The following is a 23397-nucleotide window of genomic DNA, read 5'->3' on the forward strand; positions in this document are numbered from 1 at the left end:
GGCCAAGGTTCATGCCGTTTGTCTTCATCATCCTTGCCCTGCGTCCCAACGGTAGCAAGTTTGCACCAATGGACATGGGGCAAACCGCGTACTCCCGGCCGTGGAACCGAAAGAATGACCAAGCCGGTTTATAAGGAATTACCCACAACATCGGCAAGGTTTAGAGCGACGGCCATCAGTTGTCCAGTGGGTAGAACGCTAGGCACATCAATAGACAGGCCTTAATTGAGACGACGTATGATTTCTGCACCCAACTCTTTGCCTGTCGAGCGGAGAGGTGGGGAACAGACTGGAGGAGCGGCCAGGCCCCCAGCAACGTTCCAACAGTGTTGTTAGTGTAACCTAGGATTCTTCAAAAGTGCTTCTAACGGCCTTCTAATACGGTGGATTCGTTTCAGAGTTCTGGGCAAGCTGATTCTAGGCCGCAAAAGCAAATTTGTTCATGTCGTATGCAGGGGCAAACCGGGGTCCCTTGGATGCTTCGCATACGACTACTCATATAGTCACCAACAGAGGGGGGAGGATTCCAAAGCGAAGTTATAGGCTGCTGGTGCGGTAGTTTTTCAACAAGAAGCTGAATCCTATTTGCTTTTTCGTTCGTGATTGTTAAACTCAGACTTGTATGAATCCAGTAAAGCAACACTTTGGCAGAAACAATGGCGGTGATTACCTCCTCAGGAGGAGTTTATGTCGTGGCGATCGTCTGTGTCGTTCTGTATACGGCATACCGAAGGATCTTGCCAAAGCCAATCCCTGATATCCCGTACAACAAAGATGCGGCAGCAAAGTTGTTTGGTGATGTGCCAGAGATGATGGGCTATGTGATGCGTACACAACGCATTTTTGTAAGACACTGCCACTACTCACAACGTCAGCTGGCGGACACAGATTGCTAACATGTAACTTTGAATGGAAATAGTGTTGGTTAACGTCTCTTACTACTCGCCTCCAAAGCCCTATTGTGCAGGCTTTCATCAAGCCCGGAGGACTACCATGGGTGGTGGTGACAGACCCTTTCGAAAGCCAAGATATCCTGCTTCGGAGAATCAAAGAGTTCGACCGGAGCGAATTCTTTGGTGAACTCATCAATGGCATCTTGCCCGAGCAACATATCCAATTCATCTCGAGCGACCCTCGATTCAAGAACAACCGGAACTTGATCAACCACTTGATGGCCCCGACTTTCATCCGGGAGATCAGCGCGCCTGAGGTGTACATGGCCGCAAGCACCCTGATGAAGTTGTGGAAGATCAAATGCAACATGGCCAAGGGCCGCCCCTTTTCGGCTCATCACGATGTCACCTTTGCTACGTTGGACTCCATCTTTGCCTCTTCCTTTGGCCTTCTCGAGAGCGAGACCAACACCATCCAGCGCATCAAGGCGTTGGACAGCTTTGAGCCTGTATTCCCCGATGATGTCGATGAGCCCGTCACTTTCCCCGAAGGCCACACTCCTGAGATCTTCTCTGCTGTGCTCACCTTGGCCAACTCGGTCACTGACACTCAGCTCTCTCCTGCCCCGGTGCTGACTTCGTGGGTCATCCGCAAGTTCCCCTACATGATCAAGGCCAAGGCCATCAAGGACAAGTACATTGAGGACAAGGTTGAAGAATCCGTCCAATTGATTGAGAAAGACCCCAGTATCAAGCCCAAGAGCGCGCTTCACTCCGTCCTCCTTCGCGAACGTGATGTGGCGATCAAAGAAGGCCGTAAGCCCGACTACCGCAAAGGTGCCATTGCCGACGAGTTCTTTGGTTTCATGACTGCTGGCCACGATACATCCGCTACCACCATCGCCTGGGGCGTCAAGATGCTGACCGACAACCCTGCCGCGCAGAGCCGTCTCCGTGACGAGCTCCGTTCGGCCTTCCCAGCTGCTGTCCAGGAGAAGCGCGACCTGACCTACGCGGAGCTTAGCAACGCACAAGTCCCTTACCTTGATGCCACTGTGGAGGAGATTCTTCGCCACTCAAACACTATTGCATTCGTCGTCCGCCAGGCTCAGCAGGATACTACCGTCCTCGGCCGCACTATTCCCAAGGGTACCAATGTCTTCCTCATGGCCAATGGTCCCGGTTACCTTGAACCCAACATGAAGCTTACGGACGAGGCGCGCAGCCCTGGGGCTCGACAGACGGCTAAGTCGGCGCTGTCGCGTGCCTGGTCGGACGATGATATTGCTAAGTTTATTCCCGAGCGCTGGCTCGAGACAGATCCCGATACCGGTGCCGAGGTGTTCAACACGATGGCTGGTCCGTCGCTGGCGTTCGGTATGGGACTCAGGGGATGCTTCGGCAGAAAGCTGGCTCTGCAAGTGCTCAAGATTCACTTTGCGTTGATTGTCTGGAACTTTGAGTTATTGCCCATCCCGGAGAAGCTGGGTGGCTACGACGCAGTGCAGAAGTTTGCGAGGGAGCCGACGAAGTGCTTCATTCGGCTGAAGGAGATTGAGCTGTAAGAGGCTTAGAGATGACCTGCCGTGTATTATATTATCCATGTATTCAAACCCATAGACTGAGATCAAAATTCATTTGTTTGTCAACATGTAGTCTTCAGTCAACCGGGCCATAAATCCGCGGCTGCGACGCTACCAGAAGGAGACAATGAGTTGCATGTGCTATGGATATCCTCTGTCAGTCTTGATTTGTCACGGTGGACTATTTCGCGATCAATGCGCTCGCCTATTTACTTCAATGCAGATTGGCTCCATCTATCAATAGTCGTCTCTCGTATCCTTCAGGGGCCAGGTCCTCGGCAGACTGTCGCGGCTGGACCGTGCTCACTTCCCCGGCCTGTGCACATGCAGGGTCTGTAACCGATCTTAATAAGTAGGCGATGCTAATAGATAGACATCAAGAACTTATGTCGCTTCATAATTTCTGTGGTTATGAGAAGTACAGTCACGTTGTGTTGTATAATGCGAGTGCGCCCCCACAAGATGCATGTCGTAGAGAAACTTCAGGTGTATATGTTGGCGAGCGCTTTTTGCCTCAGCCCGCGAGCACGGTGCTTAGCCATTATCCTTCAAAACAACATCTTTGAAAAGCCTGAAAAAGTGCGACAATCAGCACCTATGGAAAAGCCGGCAATCAAAGATGAGTTTGAGTTGAAGAGGATGCCCTGTTTTGTGCGAGCGCCTTAAGAGAGTTCGGTTCGGACGATTACCTGATGTGGAAGAGCTCCCGTCATCTCTGGCTCTGCTGTCCATGACAAAGGCTGTCGACAGTCCCATCCGTTGTTCCCTCCAAGGCGATAGAGTAAGTGGCCCTCAAAGCCAAATGGCTCATGCTGGTTATGTTGTATTGCGCAAGGTTCTGGTCGATGATATTGCGCGGGTGCGGTGGAGCATCTTATAGTATTGTTTCATCAACTATTCTGGTTCATATACGAGAATGGAACATACCGTAAACGAAACACCGAGCGAAACACCGAGAACCATAGTGGAAGATGAGCGGGACTCTATTCGGGACTAAAGCAAGTAATAAACCAGACGGCTTAACTACAACTGCTCTCATGACGAAGCCTACTTGTCAATTGTAGCATAGTCTTCTTGAGAATTGCCGACGAAGATCTTGAGTTTGCGTGTTTGAAGGCGCCTGTTCGCATTCAGGGCGAGGGAGTCAGCTTTTCTGTCGTGGAAGGCTCAATGTGGATGGAACCATTGCACCGAGCCCGACGCGTCCTAATCGGAGAACAAAATTGAAGTGTCAATTTAGGAGCCATGGCTGCCTATTGTGCCAAGCTTAGTGATAAAGGCCGATTATGAATGGGAAGAAGTTCGTCTTGGAGTTCTCGATGTTGGAGTTCCACTTATCCCGCGGAAACATGCATCAGCAGCGATTGCGACAGGCTCATTAAACTGACGAAGTAGTAATGCAGAAAAGTCACTCAGGGAATTTGCTTTTCTGTGACAAAGTTGCCCAAGCTGAGAAGGTGAAAAACTCTGTGTGTACTGCTATGAAAGAAGGAAAAGCCGGCGGCAAACAGAAGCAAATAGGAAGTAGCCTTGGCCAAGGAAGGTGGTCACACAGATCCACATGACAACCCAACTCTGAAAGCGCAAGATGAGGGAGCATTAATCCAGCATCATGTAGAACTTGGACTAGACAGAAATACCTATCTAAGCTACTATTTCGATATGCGAAATGTGGACATTTCTAGGCCTAAGCTATCGTCAAAAGGTTTATTGTGGTTTTAGAAACAGGCATCAAAAGGCAGTACGTATGTTCGAATGACCAACTTTCGAGACGGGCGACTTATGGAAATTTCGTCGTGGGCGCTGCTCCAGATGCGTGAGTCAAGTATCATTGTCATCAAATAGTCTCACTGCCTGTCTGGCATCCTTGGCCGTGATGTTAAAGGTGGCTGGCTAGGGATACAGCATGTGGTGGTGACTGGAGATGCAGGGCAGGTACAGTGTCCAGATTCGAACATTGCCGATAAATGATATATGAGAACTTGAGAATCAAGTACGCGTTTTGAAGTTGGTTTCAATTGTAATCATTCTTACAGAGATGAATGGGGAGCACAAATCGTTCAGAAGAAACGCGGATTCATCATGTAGAGTTATGGCCTGTCTGACGTTTAAGACTGAGCATTTGCAAGCAACCTCTTTCCCTGTAGCTCCCTACTACACAATGAGATTTGCAACTCTAGGCAGTATGCAGCAGGGGAATTACAACTCTTGAGTGTTAGCCTGAAGAAGCATACCTTACCCTCATGTCCCTTCCAGATCTGCGGATGAACTCAAGGAAAACTTTACATGATGACATTTCATAAGTACTCTAACGCTGCAACATATGCGAATCCTGGAAGAGGATATCATTTTCAGATACTGGATACAAGCAGTGGAATTTTGACAAATGGCTCAGAGGAGAGCGGTATATGAGAGAGGGAGGGAACTATGTGAAACTCTAAGGAGATCGGGCTTGATCTACATGGCAACGAAACACCGAGGTGAGAAACTAAACACCGAGGTGAGCAACGAAACACCGAGATGAGCAATGAGACTCCTTTACTTCAACTCTTCATGTCTTGTTCGATCGCTCCCTGGATGTAACGGCAGGTATTCTAGCCGTATTGTTAATTAACCATGTAGCAGAGATGCAGGTACAAATGACTAGAAGGCCATAGCTGCTCTCGAAAAGGAGACGATGGAGATGCAGTATCAAATTATGGAGATCCGGCCGTACGGCACTCGACACCCTTGCTTGTGTGTGGTCCGCAATCTGTGTCGACGTGGATCATAAGCCAGGCAACGGAGCTACACACACACCTACACCTTGTAAGCTTATAGCTGCCATTATTCCGATTCAGCGAACACGGTCGGATATTAATGGCAATTTCGGTATTTCAAATCTCCTGGAGATTCGGCGTTGCTGGGTATCTTGGTATCATGTGTGTGTTTTGCCTGACATGACGGAGATATACCAGCCCACTCCTACGTACGGAATATGCCACTCTTTATTCCATGTCATGCCATTATCAGTTGGCTTTTCAGACTATTAGAGACTAAGAAAAGTAAGAACAGACGTCTATTCAGACGTTGAGATGTTGATGAGCATAAATCTACCTACCAATACACCCACCTGTGCGTCGCTGGCTTGGCTGGGTACCTATGTAGGTACCTGTACTTATGCAATATGCAACGGAGATTCCGGATGTTCAGTTAGAGCAGCAAAATTTCGAATTAAGCGTTGGGCATGATTTTTTAACTTCCTACTTCTTTGAGATTCCATCCATGCAGTTGATGTAGCTGCGCGAAATACCACTTGTATGTAGGATCTTGGACACAGAGAGATGCTGACATGTGAAAGCGACTTGAACGACTCTGTGGGGGTACTTAGATGGGGGGAGGGAACAGGCGGCAGGTACGGGGTACATGAGCAATAAATTAGGTGAACCACTCGCTGAATGACGGAATTCATTTATTATACATGCAATTTCTCTAGAAGGAGGAAGCGTCAGCGAGGTGGTTGGGCATCCAGTGCTAACAAATATTTGATCCAGCTTTGGTCCGTTGGCCCGAGGCGGGCGGGCCGTCGACAACCGAGTCGCTGGTACCAAGCGAGTACTCGACAGCAGCATAAAATGCCCGGCGACATATGAAGTACTGCTGACGTTGGTAGATGGGTATGGAATACGAGTGAAAGATAGGTAGGGGAGGTGACAACAAAGGAATTCTCGGCTCTTTTAGTACCTATTTTGCCATGCGATGCTGTAGTCGTATCATTTACAGGGCCGATATGGGGTGAAGTCGAAGGTCGGGGGCAATTATTAAAGATATGCGAGCATATGATTGGATTCGGTGTCTTACCTTATCTTTTTGATCCTCTTGCCCGGAGACTGGCCTCGAGAGCTTCTTATTCCCTAGCCGATGCGGCGCATTTCGAGGGACGGCCAAACCCACTTCAGCGGTTCGGCGTTCGGCTTTTCCGGGACAAAGTTCAACAGAGTTGTATGTAATATTTTAAGTATGTGCATTTGATGCCTTGAGTTATATGGGCGTTACGGGCTGGGCAGCCGATGTGCTTCATATACAGGTAGAGGTGCTAAGGCACTGTGGCTGGTCTGAAAAGTTCCGCGTAGGTACCGGATACTGCAGACTTCGTAGTCTGGCCAGGTTACATCGCAGGTACCGGATACTAAGGTTATGGCGAGGTTGCAACGTCCCCACGCGGGAGCGAAGAAAAGAAAAGAAACGAAAAAATGGGTGGTTGCTTGGCCATCAGATCAGCCATAGAGGATGCAGGCAACTTTGCTGATCCATCAGATAATTGGAACAATTTAGCCACTTTGAGGGGCGCCATGGGGTCGCTAGCTCGTGACGTCGTTGCGCTGCAACTGGATGGGAATTACTGCTTCTGTCCACGGCCCGTCACTTACAGCTGAAGGATTACAGTACGGAGTACAACTATGTTGCTTTCCATGAAATGAATATGTGGCCTTGTGACCTGGATAGAGCCCTCCTGCCCTCGCCAAAGGACACCAACTGACTCAGCAGTTCGAGGCAGATCCAAATGCGGAATCCCATCGTCTTCTAGGCTTTTTTCTTGCGCTGGGCCTAGGATCGATCGCTTTTTGCCACGCAACAACATCATCGTGAATAATGTCCCAGAGCCCAGGCAAAACTCGCTCAGCCCAAATCACAATCACGAGGACGCCAGTTGACGCTCATATCAGACAGTGGATTCTCACCTGGCGACTGAAATCATTTGCAGCAGCTTTTGCTAGCGTCGCCGCTCCGGTTTCTCACAGCGCAACACAAGTCAAATCCCTCTTCTGAAACCCTCAGCCCGAACATCCCCTCGTCCGAAGCCACCACTCCAACCCGGGATTTGATCCACTTGACGTGACGCCAGATCGAGGCACGTTCTTTTCCTCTCTCTTTTGTCCCGCAGCCTGCAGCTGAGCACACGTTGCCATTGATTGCCGCTCTCACCTTGGGCCGTTGAGCACATGCCGTTCATGTACATGTAGCTTTTCGCCATCTTGCTGCACTCCAGACGAACTCCCCCACTTGGACGCTCGCCTCTCACCCCCGGGTATCACCTTGTGGCCGTCTTCTTGGGCCTCATATGAGAGAGAGGGCGTGTACGAGTACATGTACCAGTCGCGGATAGGCACATGCTCCCGGATCAGCCGTCACAGCCTGTGAGTGAGTGAATCACCTGCGTACCAGAGCAACGACTGAGGTAAGTCAAGAGATTTCATCACTATGCCCTTGTTTGTCCAGCAGATCGTCGGGCATTATTCTCTTTTTCTTCTTTTATTTCCTCTTAGCTCGACACTAGACCAGCAAGAGTATGTACAAGCGTACAGCAAGACAAGTGTCTGCAAGGTTGTAGATACTTGGCAGGGCAAGGTACCCTTTCAACGTCGTTTGACGTCTCACTATCGCGGCCGGGCATGCGGAGGAGCTCTTCCACGTTCCCCTCCAACCCCGGCAAAGCCTGCCTTAGCTTTATTCACTCAACCTCCTGTGATACGATACGCCTTTCACGGCGATTTACTCGTACACAGATGACCCACAGCCAGACACCTGGAGCTGCCATTACACATTACACATCTTACACTCCCCAAGAAGACGTCGGCTGGTTGTGGGGACTCCACCCTTTCCCCGTCCCCCGGATTCTGGTCCGTATCCGGCCGTTGAGGTCGTCTACGGCCAGATGAGTGTACATATATATCTCTCCTCCTAGTTGCGCTTGGCCCTGACACAGTCCTCTTTGCTACTAATTCCTATTTCCCGGTTCTTCCGTTGCCTCCTCCCTAATCACTTGCCCTTATATGAGACTGATCCTCATTTACGTGGCACATCAAATGTAATGCCCGCTTATTGCCACGACGACTGCCATTATTTCTTCCGCACCGCCCTTCGCGGACTCTCCATTAGCACCAGCATTTCCCCTCTATACTTCTAAGTGCTCTTAACCTGCTGACGCCATGACGGCCTCAGTCCGTGTCTTTCATCCTCCCCAGTCCATAGCCGAACGGCTTGCTGAGCCCAACTACTCCTACAACACTCCTCGCAGCCTCCCAGATCTTCCCGACTCATCAACGGAGTCCGAAGCAGCTCGGTCTCAGTCTCAGACGCCGACCCCCACGCCGGCTCAACGGCAGCCTCCTCAGCTGTCTGCTGCATACACCAGAGTCCCCAAGGCGACATACCACGAATCCATGATGGAGGGGGGCATTACTTTCGGCGCCCAGGATAAGCTACCGAAGCTGCCCATCCCTGAACTCGAGAACTCTGCTCGTAAATACCTAGAAGCCCTGAAACCACTCCAGTCTCCTAGAGAGCATGCCGAAACAAAGCATGCCGTCAGCGAGTTCCTCAGAGAAGAAGGCCCTGATTTGCAGGAAAAGTTGAAGAGATATGCACAGGGCAAGACGAGTTACATTGAGCAGTTTTGTACGTCTGCCTTGGCTATTATTCTGGTGTCATATCAAAAGCTAACATTGGTGAAAAGGGTACGACTCGTATCTCAACTTTGACAACCCCGTAGTACTCAACCTCAACCCCTTCTTCCTCCTCGCAGATGACCCGACCCCAGCGAGAAACAACCAGGTGACCCGTGCTGCTTCCCTCGTCGTGTCTTCTCTGGAGTTCATCCGGGCAGTGAGAAAAGAAGAGCTGCCGCCGGATAAGATCAAGGGAACTCCTTTGTGCATGTATCAGTTTTCACGCCTCTTTGGAACAGCCAGAGTCCCCACGGAAGCTGGATGCCAGATTGAACAAGACCCTGAATCAAAGCACATCGTTGTCATGTGCCATGGCCAGATCTATTGGTTTGACGTTCTCGACGACAACTCAGATGTCATCATGACTGAGAAGGATATTGAGCTCAACCTACAAACGATTGTCGACGATGCTACCCAGACCCCCATCCAGGATGCGGCAAAGAACGCCCTTGGTGTGCTCAGCACAGAGAACCGCAAGGTGTGGTCTGGCTTACGAGATATCTTGACCCGTGAGCATGGTTCCAACAATGCCGACTCGCTCAATATTGTCGACTCAGCCCTCTTCGTCCTGTGCCTTGACTATATCGAGCCGACCAATGTTGCGGATCTCTGCCAGAACATGCTCTGCGGAACCAGTGAGGTCAAGAACGGAGTACAGATCGGTACCTGCACCAACCGCTGGTACGACAAGCTTCAGATCATTGTCTGTAAGAACGGCAGTGCTGGAATCAACTTTGAGCATACGGGCGTGGACGGCCACACAGTGCTCCGGTTCGCAAGTGACGTCTATACCGACACCATTCTTCGCTTCGCACGCACCATTAACGGACAGGCGCCGACCCTCTGGACCTCTACCAGCCCTGACCCGTCCAAGCGAGAGATTGATAGTTTCGGAGACGTCAACACCACCCCTCGAAAGCTCGGGTGGGATATGATTCCCGAGCTAAGTATCGCGGTGCGGTTCGCCGAAACCAGGCTGGCAGATTTGATTGAACAAAACGAATTCCAGTGCCTCGATTTCTCCACCTATGGCAAGCACTTTATTACATCGATGGGATTCTCGCCCGATGCCTTTGTCCAAATGGCATTCCAGGCGGCATATTACGGTCTATATGGAAGGGTTGAGTGCACTTATGAGCCTGCCATGACCAAGACCTTCTTGCACGGCCGTACAGAGGCCATCAGACCCGTAACAAAGGAATCTGTGGATTTCGTCCAGACATTCTGGGGTGACAACCCGGTCGAGCAAAAGATGGAGGCTCTCAAGCGTGCGTGCCAGAAGCATGTTAACAACACCAGGGAGTGTTCAAAAGCGCAGGGATGCGACAGACATCTCTATGCGCTCTTTAGCGTGTGGCAAAAGTATGTTGACGATTTGATCGATAGCGGCATGAGCAGCCCTGGAGCGTCAAGCCCAACGACGTCTTCACCGACGGCAAGCCCAAGGAGCTCCAACCTGTCGCTCGACGGTGTCGAAGTCAGGTCGACTAGGGAACGCGGCGACAGCACAAACTCCAGATCGCGAGATCATCACCCGCTTCCTCTCATCTTTGCCGATTCTGGCTGGGACAAGCTGAACACGACGATTCTCTCAACCTCAAACTGCGGTAACCCTTCTCTTCGCCACTTTGGATTCGGACCGACGTCGGGAGATGGATTTGGTATCGGCTACATTATCAAAGACGACAGCATTTCCATTTGCGTGTCGAGCAAGCACCGACAGACCAAGAGATTCGTGGACACACTGGAGAGCTACCTGTTGGAGGTCCGACGCATCCTGCGCATCACAAACGGCAAGGTGGTCAGCACAAAGGGAAGCAAGGCACGCGAGGCAGAGCTGGCTCGACCAAAGCCATCCAACAGACTCAAGTCTCGAGGCAGATTGATCACTGGCCCGGACGCGGTTAAGTCTGGAGGCAGACGCCTAAGTTTGGTTCCGGGATCGCCAACAGAAACAAGCTTCACAAGCGATGACGACGAATTGGGAGGATGTAAGTATATGCTGTTGTTGTGTCTACTATTTACATGGACGAGATGCTAACTGAAACTAATAGATGGCTTCTTCGATGCGGGAATGCTTTTCCAGGCCCTCAAGGCTCGCGGAAACACTACCGAGGAAGAACAAAAGGCGTCGGAGCGAGCAGCAGGGCATGCAAAGAGGCGAGATGTAGGCAAAAAGCTGCGTCTGGTCACGGAATAAGGTTACTCGGAACATGCTTCTTGCTGTCTCTGTGTGTTATTAATGTTTGCGGTGTGAAATGCATTGTTTGCCGTGGAGTCTTTTGTCGGTTTGGGTGTCACACATAGCGCTGCTTGGTGTTACGCAGCGCATTGGGATTATGGTCCATGGCTTTGTATCTAGGATAGCTGATGTTGTGAATTTATCACAAGTTTTTGACAAGTAACTGCATCTTTATATCGATCTAAATAACGTGTCTTGATGCTTTGAATTGGCATGATATAGAGAAGAAAAGAGGCTCAGGCGTAACGGCGCTGCTTCTTATGTACCCAGTAGTACCCTCTCATGCACCATGTAATAGGTAGTAACCTGAATGCATCACACAAAGAAGCAGCTGCATCTATTGGTGCTGTGTATATCGATGGGATATGCTATGCATACAAAGAAAGGAGCTCCTGATGACAAAGAAATAGGCTTCAAGCCCGAGATATAGCTGCTATGGAATGGTTCTGTGAAGCTTCCCCGGACATCCGAGACGTGGCTGAAAAGCTCTGCGTAGGTACTACGAAGCTGATGGAGCTTATCTGGCTTCTGAGATACAAAGGACGGCAAGATGGAATCAGTCTTTGCCATTGCATTACTCGTAATCAAAGCTACTGGTCATTGGAATCATGCATTTGATTTTCTATTCGTTTCCCATGGCTACGGCCTTGTAGGTGCAAACGATGAGGCGCAACTGGTAAACTAAGCTCTGGGGAATTTGCCAATGTTCATAGAATCCAGAGGCAGCACTCATCAATGATAACAACAGCTGCGTACAAGCACGAGTAATGGCAGCAGTATGTATCTACCCTATCAAGCTATCTCATCGAACGACTTGGAGCCAACGAGCTTACGGAGACGAGCAATGCAAGCTTCCACGATCAATTCATTCGACGAATTGGATTGGAATAAAGATGTGGAGCTAAAAAGTTTTTTCCTCTTGTTCCAAGTTGTGATGGTGTGTCGCTTTTTGCATACCGCGAATTGGGATTAGGCGGCTTTTGTTTTCGATGGGTTTTCGTTGGTCGGACAAGGATCCGCTTGTTTTGCCTCGCCGCCCAAGCTGCCTTGCCACTGGCTCTTCATTTTCTTTCTTTTCTTTCTACGTCTTTCTTTTGCCGCGTTGGGTAGTGGGACGATCGATGCCCTGTTGATTCATTGTTTCAGTGTGTGAGGCTGAATGGGATGGGCAACATGGGCTGATGGGATAGCTAGCAGTCAGCGCCAAAGAAAAGTCAATCATCAAATGGCAAATGCCGGTTTAGGGTAACGATAAGCGAGGACAGCTCCAGCTGCTTTGTGTCTGTTCCATTTGTCTTCCATTCTTTTCCGCTGTGGGATGGATGCGTCAAGATGACGATGGAGGATACAAGGTACTTTCATGCTTCTCTGCGTAGAGCTGGCAGTTTGTGTCCATCGATCGGGTTTTTGCTTAGCATCAGACGAGACAGGCACGAAAGGACAAGGAGGGGGTTTTCTTGCAGCTGGGAGGCCTTGTCCAGCTCAGTGTTACCTACAGTACCTGACTCAACTGCATTATCTGGTGCTCTCTCTTTGCTTGGGCGTTGCTAGGCTACCTACATGTACCCAAGCGGCTGCTCAGGTGCTGCTAGGGTTGTATGGATCGTAAGGCTCTGCTCTGGCTAAGGCAGCAACAATCAATCCAATTCCAAAGGCTGCACAGGATTAATGTGGTACCAGGCAGTACCTCGCGATACGATAGAGCTGTCCAGCACCTTCTAGTGCCTTATGGTGGGGCAGCTGTGTACCCGCTACCAACGCGGCTGCGGCAGCTCTTGGAGAATCAGAGGTACCAGGGACCCCGCCACTGCCCCGCGATGGATTTTTTTTCTTCTCTGCTGGGAGCTGGAGGGGAGATGACATCAAAGGAGGGGGGGAAAGAGGGGAGGGGGGAAAAGCAGCAAATCTGAGCTACGAGTACCTGAAGGTACATGGGCAATTGGAAGCTTCCACGAAAAGAAACAAAAAAATAAAAACAAAATGCAAGGGGCAAGCAGGGAAAAGGCGATCGGGCACTGATCAAAAAAACGCAAGGGGGCTTTCCAGCAGGCGCGCGCATGGTCTAGGCGTTTGCAGTGCCTACCAGAGGCTTCTGGGAGCCCCTGCAAGATGCCGGTGTGGGCACCCTTGGAATAGTGTAGAACCGCATCGAAACCCTCCCACCGTCCTTTATTTAGATGCTCTCTGCAGCCCGCCAGCAACGCCGTTTTCTTTTTCCCGAACATACTCTCTCAAACACTTCAATCTTCACATCTTCTCCTTTTCTTCTCTTCACTAATTCCATTTCCAATTACTTTTTTTTCGAGAGCACACACACACAATCATTCACAATGTCTATGGGACCAGCCGTCGGTATCGACCTGGGTACTACGTACTCTTGCGTCGGTATCTTCCGTGAGGACCGATGTGATATCATCGCCAACGACCAGGGTAACCGAACGACCCCTTCGTTCGTTGCCTTCACCGACACCGAGCGTCTGATCGGTGATGCGGCCAAGAACCAGGTCGCCATGAACCCCCAGAACACCGTCTTCGACGCCAAGCGATTGATCGGACGCAAGTTTGCCGACTCCGAGGTCCAGGCTGACATGAAGCACTTCCCCTTCAAGATCGTCGACAAGGGCTCCAAGCCCGTCGTCGAGGTCGAGTTCAAGGGCGAGAAGAAGACCTTCACCCCCGAGGAGATCTCCTCCATGATCCTGACCAAGATGCGTGAGACCGCCGAGTCCTACCTCGGAACCACCGTCAACAACGCCGTCATCACTGTCCCCGCCTACTTCAACGACAGCCAGCGTCAGGCTACCAAGGACGCCGGTCTTATTGCCGGTCTCAACGTCCTGCGTATCATCAACGAGCCCACCGCTGCTGCCATCGCCTACGGCCTTGACAAGAAGGTCGAGGGTGAGCGCAACGTCCTCATCTTCGATCTCGGTGGTGGTACCTTCGATGTCTCTCTCCTCACCATTGAGGAGGGTATCTTCGAGGTCAAGTCCACTGCCGGTGACACTCACTTGGGTGGTGAAGATTTCGACAACCGCCTTGTCAACCACTTTGTTAACGAATTTAAGCGCAAGAACAAGAAGGTTAGTAATTCCCCCACAGACACATCTGAATCCCCCCAGAACCCGCATGTACTAACTTCTGACCAGGATCTGTCCACCAACGCTCGTGCTCTTCGCCGTCTCCGCACTGCTTGCGAGCGTGCTAAGCGAACTCTGTCTTCGTCTGCTCAGACCTCCATTGAGATCGACTCTCTCTTCGAGGGTATCGACTACTACACCTCCATCACTCGTGCCCGTTTCGAGGAGCTGTGCCAGGATCTCTTCCGATCCACCATCCAGCCCGTCGACCGTGTCCTTGCCGATGCCAAGATCGACAAGTCCCAGGTCCACGAGATCGTCCTCGTCGGTGGCTCCACCCGTATCCCCCGTATCCAGAAGCTCATCACCGACTACTTCAACGGCAAGGAGCCCAACAAGTCCATCAACCCCGACGAGGCCGTTGCCTACGGTGCTGCCGTCCAGGCCGCCATTCTGTCTGGTGACACCTCTTCCAAGTCCACCAACGAGATCCTGCTTCTCGATGTCGCTCCCCTGTCTCTGGGTATCGAGACTGCTGGTGGCATGATGACCAAGCTCATCCCCCGCAACACCACCATCCCCACCAAGAAGTCCGAGGTCTTCTCCACCTTCTCTGACAACCAGCCTGGTGTGCTCATCCAGGTCTACGAGGGTGAGCGTCAGCGCACCAAGGACAACAACCTGCTCGGCAAGTTCGAGCTCACTGGCATTCCCCCCGCCCCTCGTGGTGTTCCCCAGATTGAGGTCACCTTCGACGTCGATGCCAACGGTATCATGAACGTCTCCGCCGTTGAGAAGGGCACTGGCAAGTCCAACAAGATTGTCATCACCAACGACAAGGGCCGCCTGTCCAAGGAGGAGATTGAGCGCATGCTGTCTGACGCCGAGAAGTACAAGGAGGAGGACGAGGCTGAGGGCCGCCGTGTCTCTGCCAAGAACGGCCTTGAGTCTTACGCCTACTCTCTCCGCAACACTCTTAACGACCCCAAGGTCGACGAGAAGATTGAGGCCGGCGACAAGGAGACCCTCAAGACCGAGATCGACAAGATCGTCCAGTGGCTCGATGAGAACCAGCAGGCCACTCGTGAGGAGTACGAGGAGCACCAGAAGGAGCTCGAGGGTGTCGCCAACCCCATCATGATGAAGTTCTACGGAGCTGGTGGTGAGGGTGGCATGCCCGGTGGCATGCCCGGCGGCCCCGGCGGCTTCCCTGGCGCTGGCGGCGCTCCCCACGCTGGTGGCGATGACGGCCCCACCGTCGAGGAGGTCGACTAAATTCACAAAAAGCTGTTTTGATACCCCAACATCAGACTTGAGCTTCCAGATTGGTATTCCGTCTACGATGTGTGGAGGCCTACTCTAGGGGATCAAGGGATGATGCCATGATTAGATTCTTTCTTTGAGTTTTTGCTTTTATCGTAACTAGCATATCACGGACATGAAGGGTAAAAAGCTGGGCGGGAACGCTGGCCCTGGTTGTATTTTAATGAGTTTTTAAGGGAATTAAAAAAAATTCAAATGGTTTAGAACCAAATTACTCGTTTCCATTGCCTATGAATATGTGAATGTGTTTGCCCGGTATTAGAGTGAATGTTAGAATGGTGTTGAATGCGAGCCATTTTTTTTTTTTTTTAAAATCGATTACATTCGTGTGAGAGTGGACGGCTGCGATGAAGTTTTCCTCGCTGCAAAAAATAGCTTCATTGAGTATACTCTCACGATGAATTATACAAGAGAAGAAAGTCTGGATATCTAGGCTGTATCGATGTAGTGATGGTAATAATAACAATGATAATACAAGTTGGTCTGTCTCTCTTTAAAGGCCATTATCAAATTCTGTTCCTCATTCTTTCTTGTCATACCCCAAATCCTGCCGTATCTTCCTCCTCCTCTCCTCCTCCAGCTTCCTCCACTCATTGTCATCAACTTTGGCAATCTCAACAGCCTCAGCAAAGGCTGTCCCCGGCGCAACCTTTTGCTCCCTCGCCTGCCAAACATCCTCGCTGCTGCGGCTCCCAGGCGCATAATACTTTTCGTACTCCTTGCGGCGGTAGTGCTCGCGGACGGCCTTCTCCTTGAGGGTTCCCGAGTAGGACTTTGTGCGCATGCAGAACCAGAAGTCGTCCCAGAGGTGGCTGCAGGAGCGCATCTCGCCGTGGCGGTAGACGGCGTTCCACTGGCCGCCGAGGGAGTTGCAGGACCAGGCGAGGTCGAAGGCCTGGCGGCAGGACATGTCGGTTGGGAGGAGGGATTCGGTGACGGGGTCGAGATGGGGGACGGGAGGGGCTTCGGGGGCGGTGGAGAGTTTTGAGGAGAGCCATGATGTGATGACGGAGGGAGATTGTGATGATGATGAGGTTGAAGAGGAGGAGGAGGAGGGTTTGGGTGTTGTGTCTTCGGATTTGTTGAAGAGGTCGAGGAGTTTTTGGATTTCGGGGTCGACGGGCTCGTTGGGAGCTTGAGAGGAGCTGGGTGTTGGTGAAGGAGGTGGAGGAGTTGATTGTGAGGGTTGAGGAGAAGAGGAGGAGGGAGATTGGTCGGTTGGTGGTTTGGGAGGCGATGATGTCCAGAGCCAGCCCATTGTGAAGATATTCGTAGAATGCGACGAAGGTATATGTAAATGGATCGATATGAATGCGCTCAGGCTGCGGGCTTGAGATTGAGCACTAGATTGTTTACTTTTTCCCTCTTTTAGAAAAGAATGAAGATCTTTGATTCGGAATTGAATTCAGTTGGAGTTGGTAGAGTAAGGGAATAAGCCTGCCCGCCTTTCTTTTCTTTCTTCGCTGTCAAGTTGAAGCATCTTTTTTCCGGGTCATCAAGGTCAATCGACAATCGCATTTTCGGCCGGGAAAACAACTTTCCCGAAGTCTTGGCTTTTCCTAGTCTGGCAAGCAGCTGGGCTGGGATGGATTCCTATGACCTCATTGGCCCTACAACTAGCTCATCATGCTATACTGCACTATATGAGAGCTCAATAAACAGAACGTTTTGGTTTCTCTCTTCACATCAACTCTTGCGAATAGCGAAATGTGCAGTTTCTGTGGAAAAGAGCTGTCATGATTCCCTCGCGAAGCCTTGCGTTGCTGGCAGCGCGATCCAGCAGCGCTCGGGCGCTACGATCATGGCCTGCGGCGGCGCATGTTGCGACAAGACGGACTGATTATGGGCTGATGAGATGGCGAGCTGGGCAGAGAATTTGGGAGACGACGCCGGCGATGCCTTTGGGTGAGGGTAGTGCTGCTGAGAAGAAGCAGGATTCGTCTCCGTCTGAGGAGCAAGAGAGTGGGCGGTTCGATGTCAAGTCCAATGAATCGATTCTCTTTTTCGACAGTAAGGAAATGCTCATAGAGTCCTATTACTGATGCCCTATTGACTTGACCTCTTTTAAACAGATTTGTTCCCTCTTAAGCTCACTCCGCTGTTGAGTCGCCAGGCAGAAACGGATCAGCAGCTGACGGACCTCATGAAGCGCTTCAACAGCTCCTCTTTGGGTATCATGGACCCAATCCAATTGGTGAAGCGAGCGATACCGGAGAACTTGCCCATCAAAGTGACGGAGATTTTGCCACGGCTCAAAGATGGCGGAGCGTTTGTCAAGTTTGAATATGATGCTAGTCTGAATGTTACAGAGATTGAAGGTAAGTGAAACGCCATAATTTTCTCTCCTTTGACTTACTGACCGTTGGCCAGCCAAGCTGTTGAAAAAGCTAAGAGAAGAACCAATTAAGCCTTGGTTCAATCCCTTCCGCAGAATTCGAGCCCGTCTCGTCCGCGGAGTTCCCTGGCTTGAGGATCTGCACCGATATCCGTCGCCTCTGCTCATGGTGGAATTTGTCCCTCCCGAACCTGGTGCTGCTCCCGAGGAGCTCCCCGAGGAAGTTCTTTACAGCCTGTTCCGTCGGTACGGAAAGATTGCAGACATCATTCCTCAGCCAGCTGATTCAAAGATTACACCTCGATATGCTCAGATCGGCTTTCCTACCCTGCGCGATACCATCATGGCGCGGAACTGCCTGCACGGCTTCGTTCTCAGCGAAGCTCAGGGAGGAGGCAAGAATGGAACTAAGCTGAGGTTGTCCTACGTGAAGCGAGAAAAGGCCCACAGCATATGGAACTGGATCACGACGCACCCCCGAATTGTTATTCCTATCGTGGCCGCGCTCATCGCTGGTGTCTCCGTCATGATCTTTGACCCTATCCGAATGTTTTTCATCAAAGTGCACGTGCAGCACTCTCTTCGTTACACGGACTGGAGAATCTACAAGTGGTTCAGGTCACAGGCAGGAAGCTTCTCTTTCCACAAGAAAGAAGAGCATATGGAAGGTCTTGGTACGATATGGAAGCACCGCAAGGATCTCATCGAGCAGCTACAGAGCTGGCTTGATGGCAGCTCGGATACCTTTATTGTCGTCACTGGTCCAAGAGGCTCTGGAAAAGCAGAGATGGTTATGAGTCAAACCCTAAGTGGACGCAAAAATGTCGTTCTCATTGATTGTAAACCGATTACGGAAGCCAATGGCGAAGCTGGCACCATCAAGAAGCTAGCTACGGCAGTTGGATATCGGCCTGTGTTCTCATGGGCAAACAGCATCAGCAGTATGATTGATCTCGCAGTTCAGGGCACGACAGGCGTCAAATCTGGATTCTCGGAGACTCTGGAATCGCAGTTGAACAAGATCTTGCACACCACCGCCACTGCTCTCAAGCATGTCGCCCTTTCGGAACGACACAAAACAGACAAGGATGCCAATATTTCCGAGGATGCGTACTTGGAGGCTCACCCAGAGCAGCGCCCAATCATTGTCGTTGACAACTTCCTTCACAAGAACGAAGACTCTAGCATTGTGTACGACATGATTGCAGAGTGGGCAGCAACAGTTGTCCAGAACAACATTGCCCACGTAGTGTTCCTCACCAGCGACTCCGCTTACTCAAAGTCGCTTACCAAAGCCATGCCAGACAGAGTCTTCCGTACGCTATCCCTGGGTGATTTGGATGCTGACGTGGCGAAGAACTTTGTCATCACACGTGTGGAAGAAGATTTGAAGCGCGAGGCACAAGAGGAGGAAGAGCTAGGCGAGGAGAACAAGAAACCGTCTCAGCGACCCAGCTTGGCGGGATTAGACGATGGCATCAAGGTTCTGGGAGGTCGCTTGACAGATCTGGAGTTCTTAGCCCGGCGACTCAGAGCAGGACAGACGCCTCAGGAGGCTGTTGAAGAGATTGTTACCGAAGATGCCACTGACATTGTCAAAATGTATCTTCTCGGAAGGACAGCTGATGCGGACAGGAGATGGTCTACCGAACAGGCATGGCACCTGATCAAGGCTCTCTCTGAAAATCCAACTCTGCGCTACCACCAAGTTCTTCTCTCGCCTACTTTCGCCTCATCCCTCTCATCCTACGCATCGAACGGAGAGGCTGCCATTGAGAGTCTCGCCGGCGCGGAGCTCATCACCGTCACGACGCACCAGGGACGACCTCAGACGATTATAGCCGGCAAGCCCCTCCACCAGGCGGCGTTTAGCGTCCTCGTTAAGGACCGCGTGCTCCGCGCAAAGATGGACCTGGCGGTTCTCACTGAAATGGCCAAAGTCGAAGCAAAGAACATTGATACGGTGGAAAAGGAGCTGCAGCTGCTGGGCGGGCTGCCGCGGCATACTGGGGAGTCGGCGGGCAGAGTCATGTATCTGCTGGGCAAGTTGGATGCTGGGCAGAGGAAGATTGCGCAGCTGGAGAGAGAGATGGGTGGCTTGAAGAAGATTATGAATGAGGAGTTTTGATGCGGGATGTAGTAGTAGTCTGGTTGTATCATACATGTACCTATGATGAGAGAGATGTTATGAGCGTGTTCTATATGTATGGGTGGATGGATTGTATGAATAGGAAATAAGCCGTCAATTCTGCTTTCACCACAGTCAATGACCTTGTTGCATCGGCTACTCATGATTTGAAAGCCCATAAGTGGCATTTTGATTTCCCTTTCCTCCGCCTCATACGCATCAATACTAGGCATACAGGTATAAATGAACAAACCGTATCTCATAAGAAACAAGAATCACGTAATACAAACATCAACGAATTCCATATAAAAAGATGGAGAGACAGAAAACAGAATGCATCTCATTTCACGCCTCAAAGCTTTGTAAACCAGATTAACGAAGAAGAAGAAAAGAACAAGAAACAAGAAAAGTCCACAAATACTCCCCTCCCTACCAAACCCATCCGAACAATCAACCCGCCCTTACGCCTTCTGAAGATGAACAAAATGAACATTTGACATTTCTCTTTCTTCCCCACCTCCCTTTTTGTGTGTGTGCTTCGTTATAATCAAATGAGAGAAGAGAGAAAGAACGACAAGAAAAAAGCTTGCTGCGCCAACGAGAAAAAATGAATGGGAGAAATACGCTGTCGATGGAAAAAAGGGGGGATGGTCAAATCGGTATTGAAGAGGGAGGGTTTATGGGTGGATGGTGGAATCGTCAAGGCCATGTAAATCGGTAATTGAATTCGCTTATGTCTTTCTCTTTTTATCTCATTATGCTGCGATGCTCATCTGCGAAGCTTCATATTGCGCGGGTGATATCTCGCAGGCTTGGCAGAAGAAGACACGACTAGGATTATCGTAGTCGTTTGTAATGCTGTAATAGTTGCCTATATAATATTCATATTAGAACAACGCCTTTCAAGTATGTGAAGATTTGGAAGAGATCACAATTACTCACCTCTCGGTACAAACCACATACCGCCCGCGGATATGCGAAACTGTGCCTCGTTGATCGTCACCATGACTTTTCCCGTGTGCACGAAAAAGACCATGTGCATCTTCCGTGAATTCTTGGGCCGCTTCTCGCCACCAGGAGGCAGATCAACCACACCGGCACCCATAAACGGCATCGTGAGCGTCTTTGCAAACCGGAACGTCGCATCGCGAATCTCCGATGTCTGCACTGCCAGGGCCGATAGGGCGATACGCTCGTCCGTTACCTGGACGGGCTCGTCGTCTGCTGGGGGGTGTTCTTCATGTTCCGTCTCCCATATCACGATTTCGCCCTCGACAGTACCTGGTTTGACCTCCCATGCTTCATAGTCTTCTTCCACCACAGGCTTCTTCGGTTTGGGCCGCCCTTTGCCTCGTGATGGAGCCGCTCTGCTGGATACCTCCTCCTCAGGCACACGTACAACTTCCTTGATGCTCGGCATGACGAATCGATCCTTGGCAAACATATCAGCTTGCTCTTCATCCTCCCGAACCACCTGCTCGCCTCTCCAATACTGGATAGGCCGGTAAGAATGTCGTCCGGATCTCGTCTGCGTTATGCTGTCCAAGTCCTTGCGCATAGATACCAAACCGCGAGATTTTGGCATAGGTGGACCACGTTGCAGCGCCGCAAACGACGTCTCTCCCACATCTCCATCTTCGGCATCCGCGTCCTTGGGCTTCCTCCCAGGCCGGCCTTTAGTCTTGGGTTGGGATTCAGCTTTGGTTTTGGGTTTAGCCTTTGCTTTGCTCGCTGCTACCGGTACAACAATTCCACCGCGAGCAGGAGCTTTCCCCTTATTTGAAGGCTTTGCTTTCGGCTGGGCTTTTGAGGGTCCGGTAGTCTTCTGCTTCTTTCGGGGTACAAGCTCTTCTTCGTCTTCATCCTCCTCCTGCTGCTCTTCCTCTGACTGCTCGTGTGCTTCTTCTGGCGTATCTTCGCGGAGAGACTTTCGCGGCGGTCCTCGCTTCTTCGACGTCTGGGATGATGATGGTGCTTCTACGCGGCGTTTCGATTCCTTGTTTGACCGCCCCTTTTGCTTGACACTCGGCAACTCCTCCTCCTCTTCTTCCTCTTCTTCCTCTTCTTCCTGTCCCAATTCCTCTTCTTCGGGCTCCTCTTCTGGTTCTTCAGCATCTAGCTCTTCTGAAGGTTCTCTTACGGGAGGGCGAGGAGCTGCTTTAGGCTTTGCCTGCGCTGCCGCCTTGGTCTGCTTTCCGCGCTTCTTCTGTGGCGATGAATCGCCATATTGTCTCTGCGCAGCTTTTGTCTTGGGCCTCGGTGAATCGTTTGGCATCGAATCGACCATCAGTATAGATTCCTCCGCGTCAATTGTTGCCCTGTTTCCTGTCGCGCCCATGACATCGTCCAGCTCCTCCGATTCCGAATCGTCTCCGTGCCGTGAAAAGCCATTCAGTGCCGTTGCCTTTTGTTTCCCATTCGTCTTCGCTGCCTTGTTTCCGGCCTTGCTGGCAAAGTTAAGCCTTCGGGCTGCCTTTTCGGCGCTAGGATTGCGCGTGGGGGAGGATGATCGTTCGTTTGCAATTCTGGTACAGGTAAGTTCGGATTCGTTTCGAGATCAAAGAGGGGGGGAAAAGTACTCGATGCTGCGCCGGTTCTTGAGGACTGTTCTTGGCCCTGGTCCAGCACCTAGATTTCGCAAAAGAGGGTGTCAGCCATGCTTTTCCTGGAATTGAGAATTGTCATTCGCCCATGAAGCCCAGCGAACCAACAATGCGACAAAGCTCACTTGATGATATCTCCATGTCCTCGCTTCCGGATTCGTCCCCGCGAGTGACTGCGGGCGACGAGAAAATGGCATCCAGAGGCTGCATGCCATGCTCATCGCGCTCGCCCGTATCCTTCAAGAAAGCGCCGGTTTTCCTATTTGCACTACATCAGCGCTGCCACTGCCACAGTCCACACGAGATTCATCCCTCGCCCAAGCGCCAAAACGTACCGGCCTCGAACTCCGAGCTCATGGAGAGCTTCCGGCTCAGCTGAAGAGTCGCCTCTCCGCCCTCCACCTCGAGGCATGATGGGTAAAAAAAAAAGAGGCTGGTCGGGATTCGGTCAAGGGTGCGAAAAATCAACGGACGAAGAAACAAAAAAAAAAAATCTCCCAGCGGCCGCTTGGTCCAAAAAAATATATATATTCGGTTTCCGCTGCCTCAATCCGCAGGCGACGCCGAGCTTCGAGTTTGCGCTGGTCCGAGTCGAGATTTGGGCGACGCGATTTTAGTGGATGTTGACGTGTTGAATTGAAGAGCTGCGCGCAGAAGAGACTGACCAGTATGAGACCAGTAATGGCATTTTAGCATTTTAGGCGGGGGTTGGCAGTGATGGA

The 23397-nt window shown here is 51.0% G+C and overlaps 7 protein-coding genes across 7 annotated transcripts; 5 read left to right on the forward strand and 2 right to left on the reverse strand.

The window, feature by feature from the left end:
* Window positions 1–404: 404 nt before the first annotated feature.
* On the forward strand, window positions 405–2673 carry V8C40DRAFT_81344 (cytochrome P450). The gene is made up of 2 exons (XM_083223465.1): window positions 405–845; window positions 920–2673. Exons 1-2 carry the CDS (start codon window positions 657–659, stop codon window positions 2456–2458), a joined length of 1728 nt encoding a protein of 575 aa, XP_083069595.1. The 5' UTR covers window positions 405–656; the 3' UTR covers window positions 2459–2673.
* A 5563-nt stretch (window positions 2674–8236) lies between these two features.
* On the forward strand, window positions 8237–11398 carry V8C40DRAFT_81389 (Choline/Carnitine o-acyltransferase-domain-containing protein). The gene is made up of 3 exons (XM_083223466.1): window positions 8237–8914; window positions 8973–10955; window positions 11019–11398. The coding sequence occupies exons 1-3, from the start codon at window positions 8446–8448 to the stop codon at window positions 11162–11164; spliced, it is 2598 nt and encodes an 865-aa protein (XP_083069596.1). The 5' UTR covers window positions 8237–8445; the 3' UTR covers window positions 11165–11398.
* Window positions 11399–11505: 107 nt separating this feature from the next.
* Window positions 11506–12392, forward strand: V8C40DRAFT_254160 (uncharacterized protein). Its single transcript, XM_083217760.1, has 2 exons — window positions 11506–12114; window positions 12180–12392. The coding sequence occupies exons 1-2, from the start codon at window positions 11985–11987 to the stop codon at window positions 12314–12316; spliced, it is 267 nt and encodes an 88-aa protein (XP_083069597.1). The 5' UTR covers window positions 11506–11984; the 3' UTR covers window positions 12317–12392.
* Window positions 12393–13400: 1008 nt separating this feature from the next.
* V8C40DRAFT_254163 (heat shock protein 70 family) lies at window positions 13401–15820 on the forward strand. Its single transcript, XM_083217761.1, has 2 exons — window positions 13401–14289; window positions 14356–15820. Exons 1-2 carry the CDS (start codon window positions 13537–13539, stop codon window positions 15559–15561), a joined length of 1959 nt encoding a protein of 652 aa, XP_083069598.1. The 5' UTR covers window positions 13401–13536; the 3' UTR covers window positions 15562–15820.
* A 146-nt stretch (window positions 15821–15966) lies between these two features.
* V8C40DRAFT_254164 (EMI1 family protein) lies at window positions 15967–17073 on the reverse strand. The gene has a single exon (XM_083217762.1). The coding sequence runs from the start codon at window positions 16865–16867 to the stop codon at window positions 16130–16132; it is 738 nt and encodes a 245-aa protein (XP_083069599.1). The 5' UTR covers window positions 16868–17073; the 3' UTR covers window positions 15967–16129.
* Window positions 17074–17220: 147 nt separating this feature from the next.
* On the forward strand, window positions 17221–20310 carry V8C40DRAFT_254165 (RNA12 protein-domain-containing protein). The gene is made up of 3 exons (XM_083217763.1): window positions 17221–17619; window positions 17682–17927; window positions 17980–20310. The coding sequence occupies exons 1-3, from the start codon at window positions 17346–17348 to the stop codon at window positions 20070–20072; spliced, it is 2613 nt and encodes an 870-aa protein (XP_083069600.1). The 5' UTR covers window positions 17221–17345; the 3' UTR covers window positions 20073–20310.
* V8C40DRAFT_254167 (kinetochore CENP-C fungal-like protein) lies at window positions 20090–23370 on the reverse strand. Its single transcript, XM_083217764.1, has 5 exons — window positions 23011–23370; window positions 22801–22934; window positions 22652–22700; window positions 21015–22597; window positions 20090–20943 (listed from the first exon to the last, which is right to left on the reverse strand). The coding sequence occupies exons 1-5, from the start codon at window positions 23085–23087 to the stop codon at window positions 20828–20830; spliced, it is 1959 nt and encodes a 652-aa protein (XP_083069601.1). The 5' UTR covers window positions 23088–23370; the 3' UTR covers window positions 20090–20827.
* Between the last annotated feature and the right edge of the window lie 27 nt (window positions 23371–23397).

The sequence above is a fragment of the Trichoderma camerunense genome (genome assembly GCF_050948025.1).
Source record: "Trichoderma camerunense strain CBS 138272 chromosome Unknown V8C40scaffold_18, whole genome shotgun sequence".
NCBI lineage: Eukaryota > Fungi > Ascomycota > Sordariomycetes > Hypocreales > Hypocreaceae > Trichoderma > Trichoderma camerunense.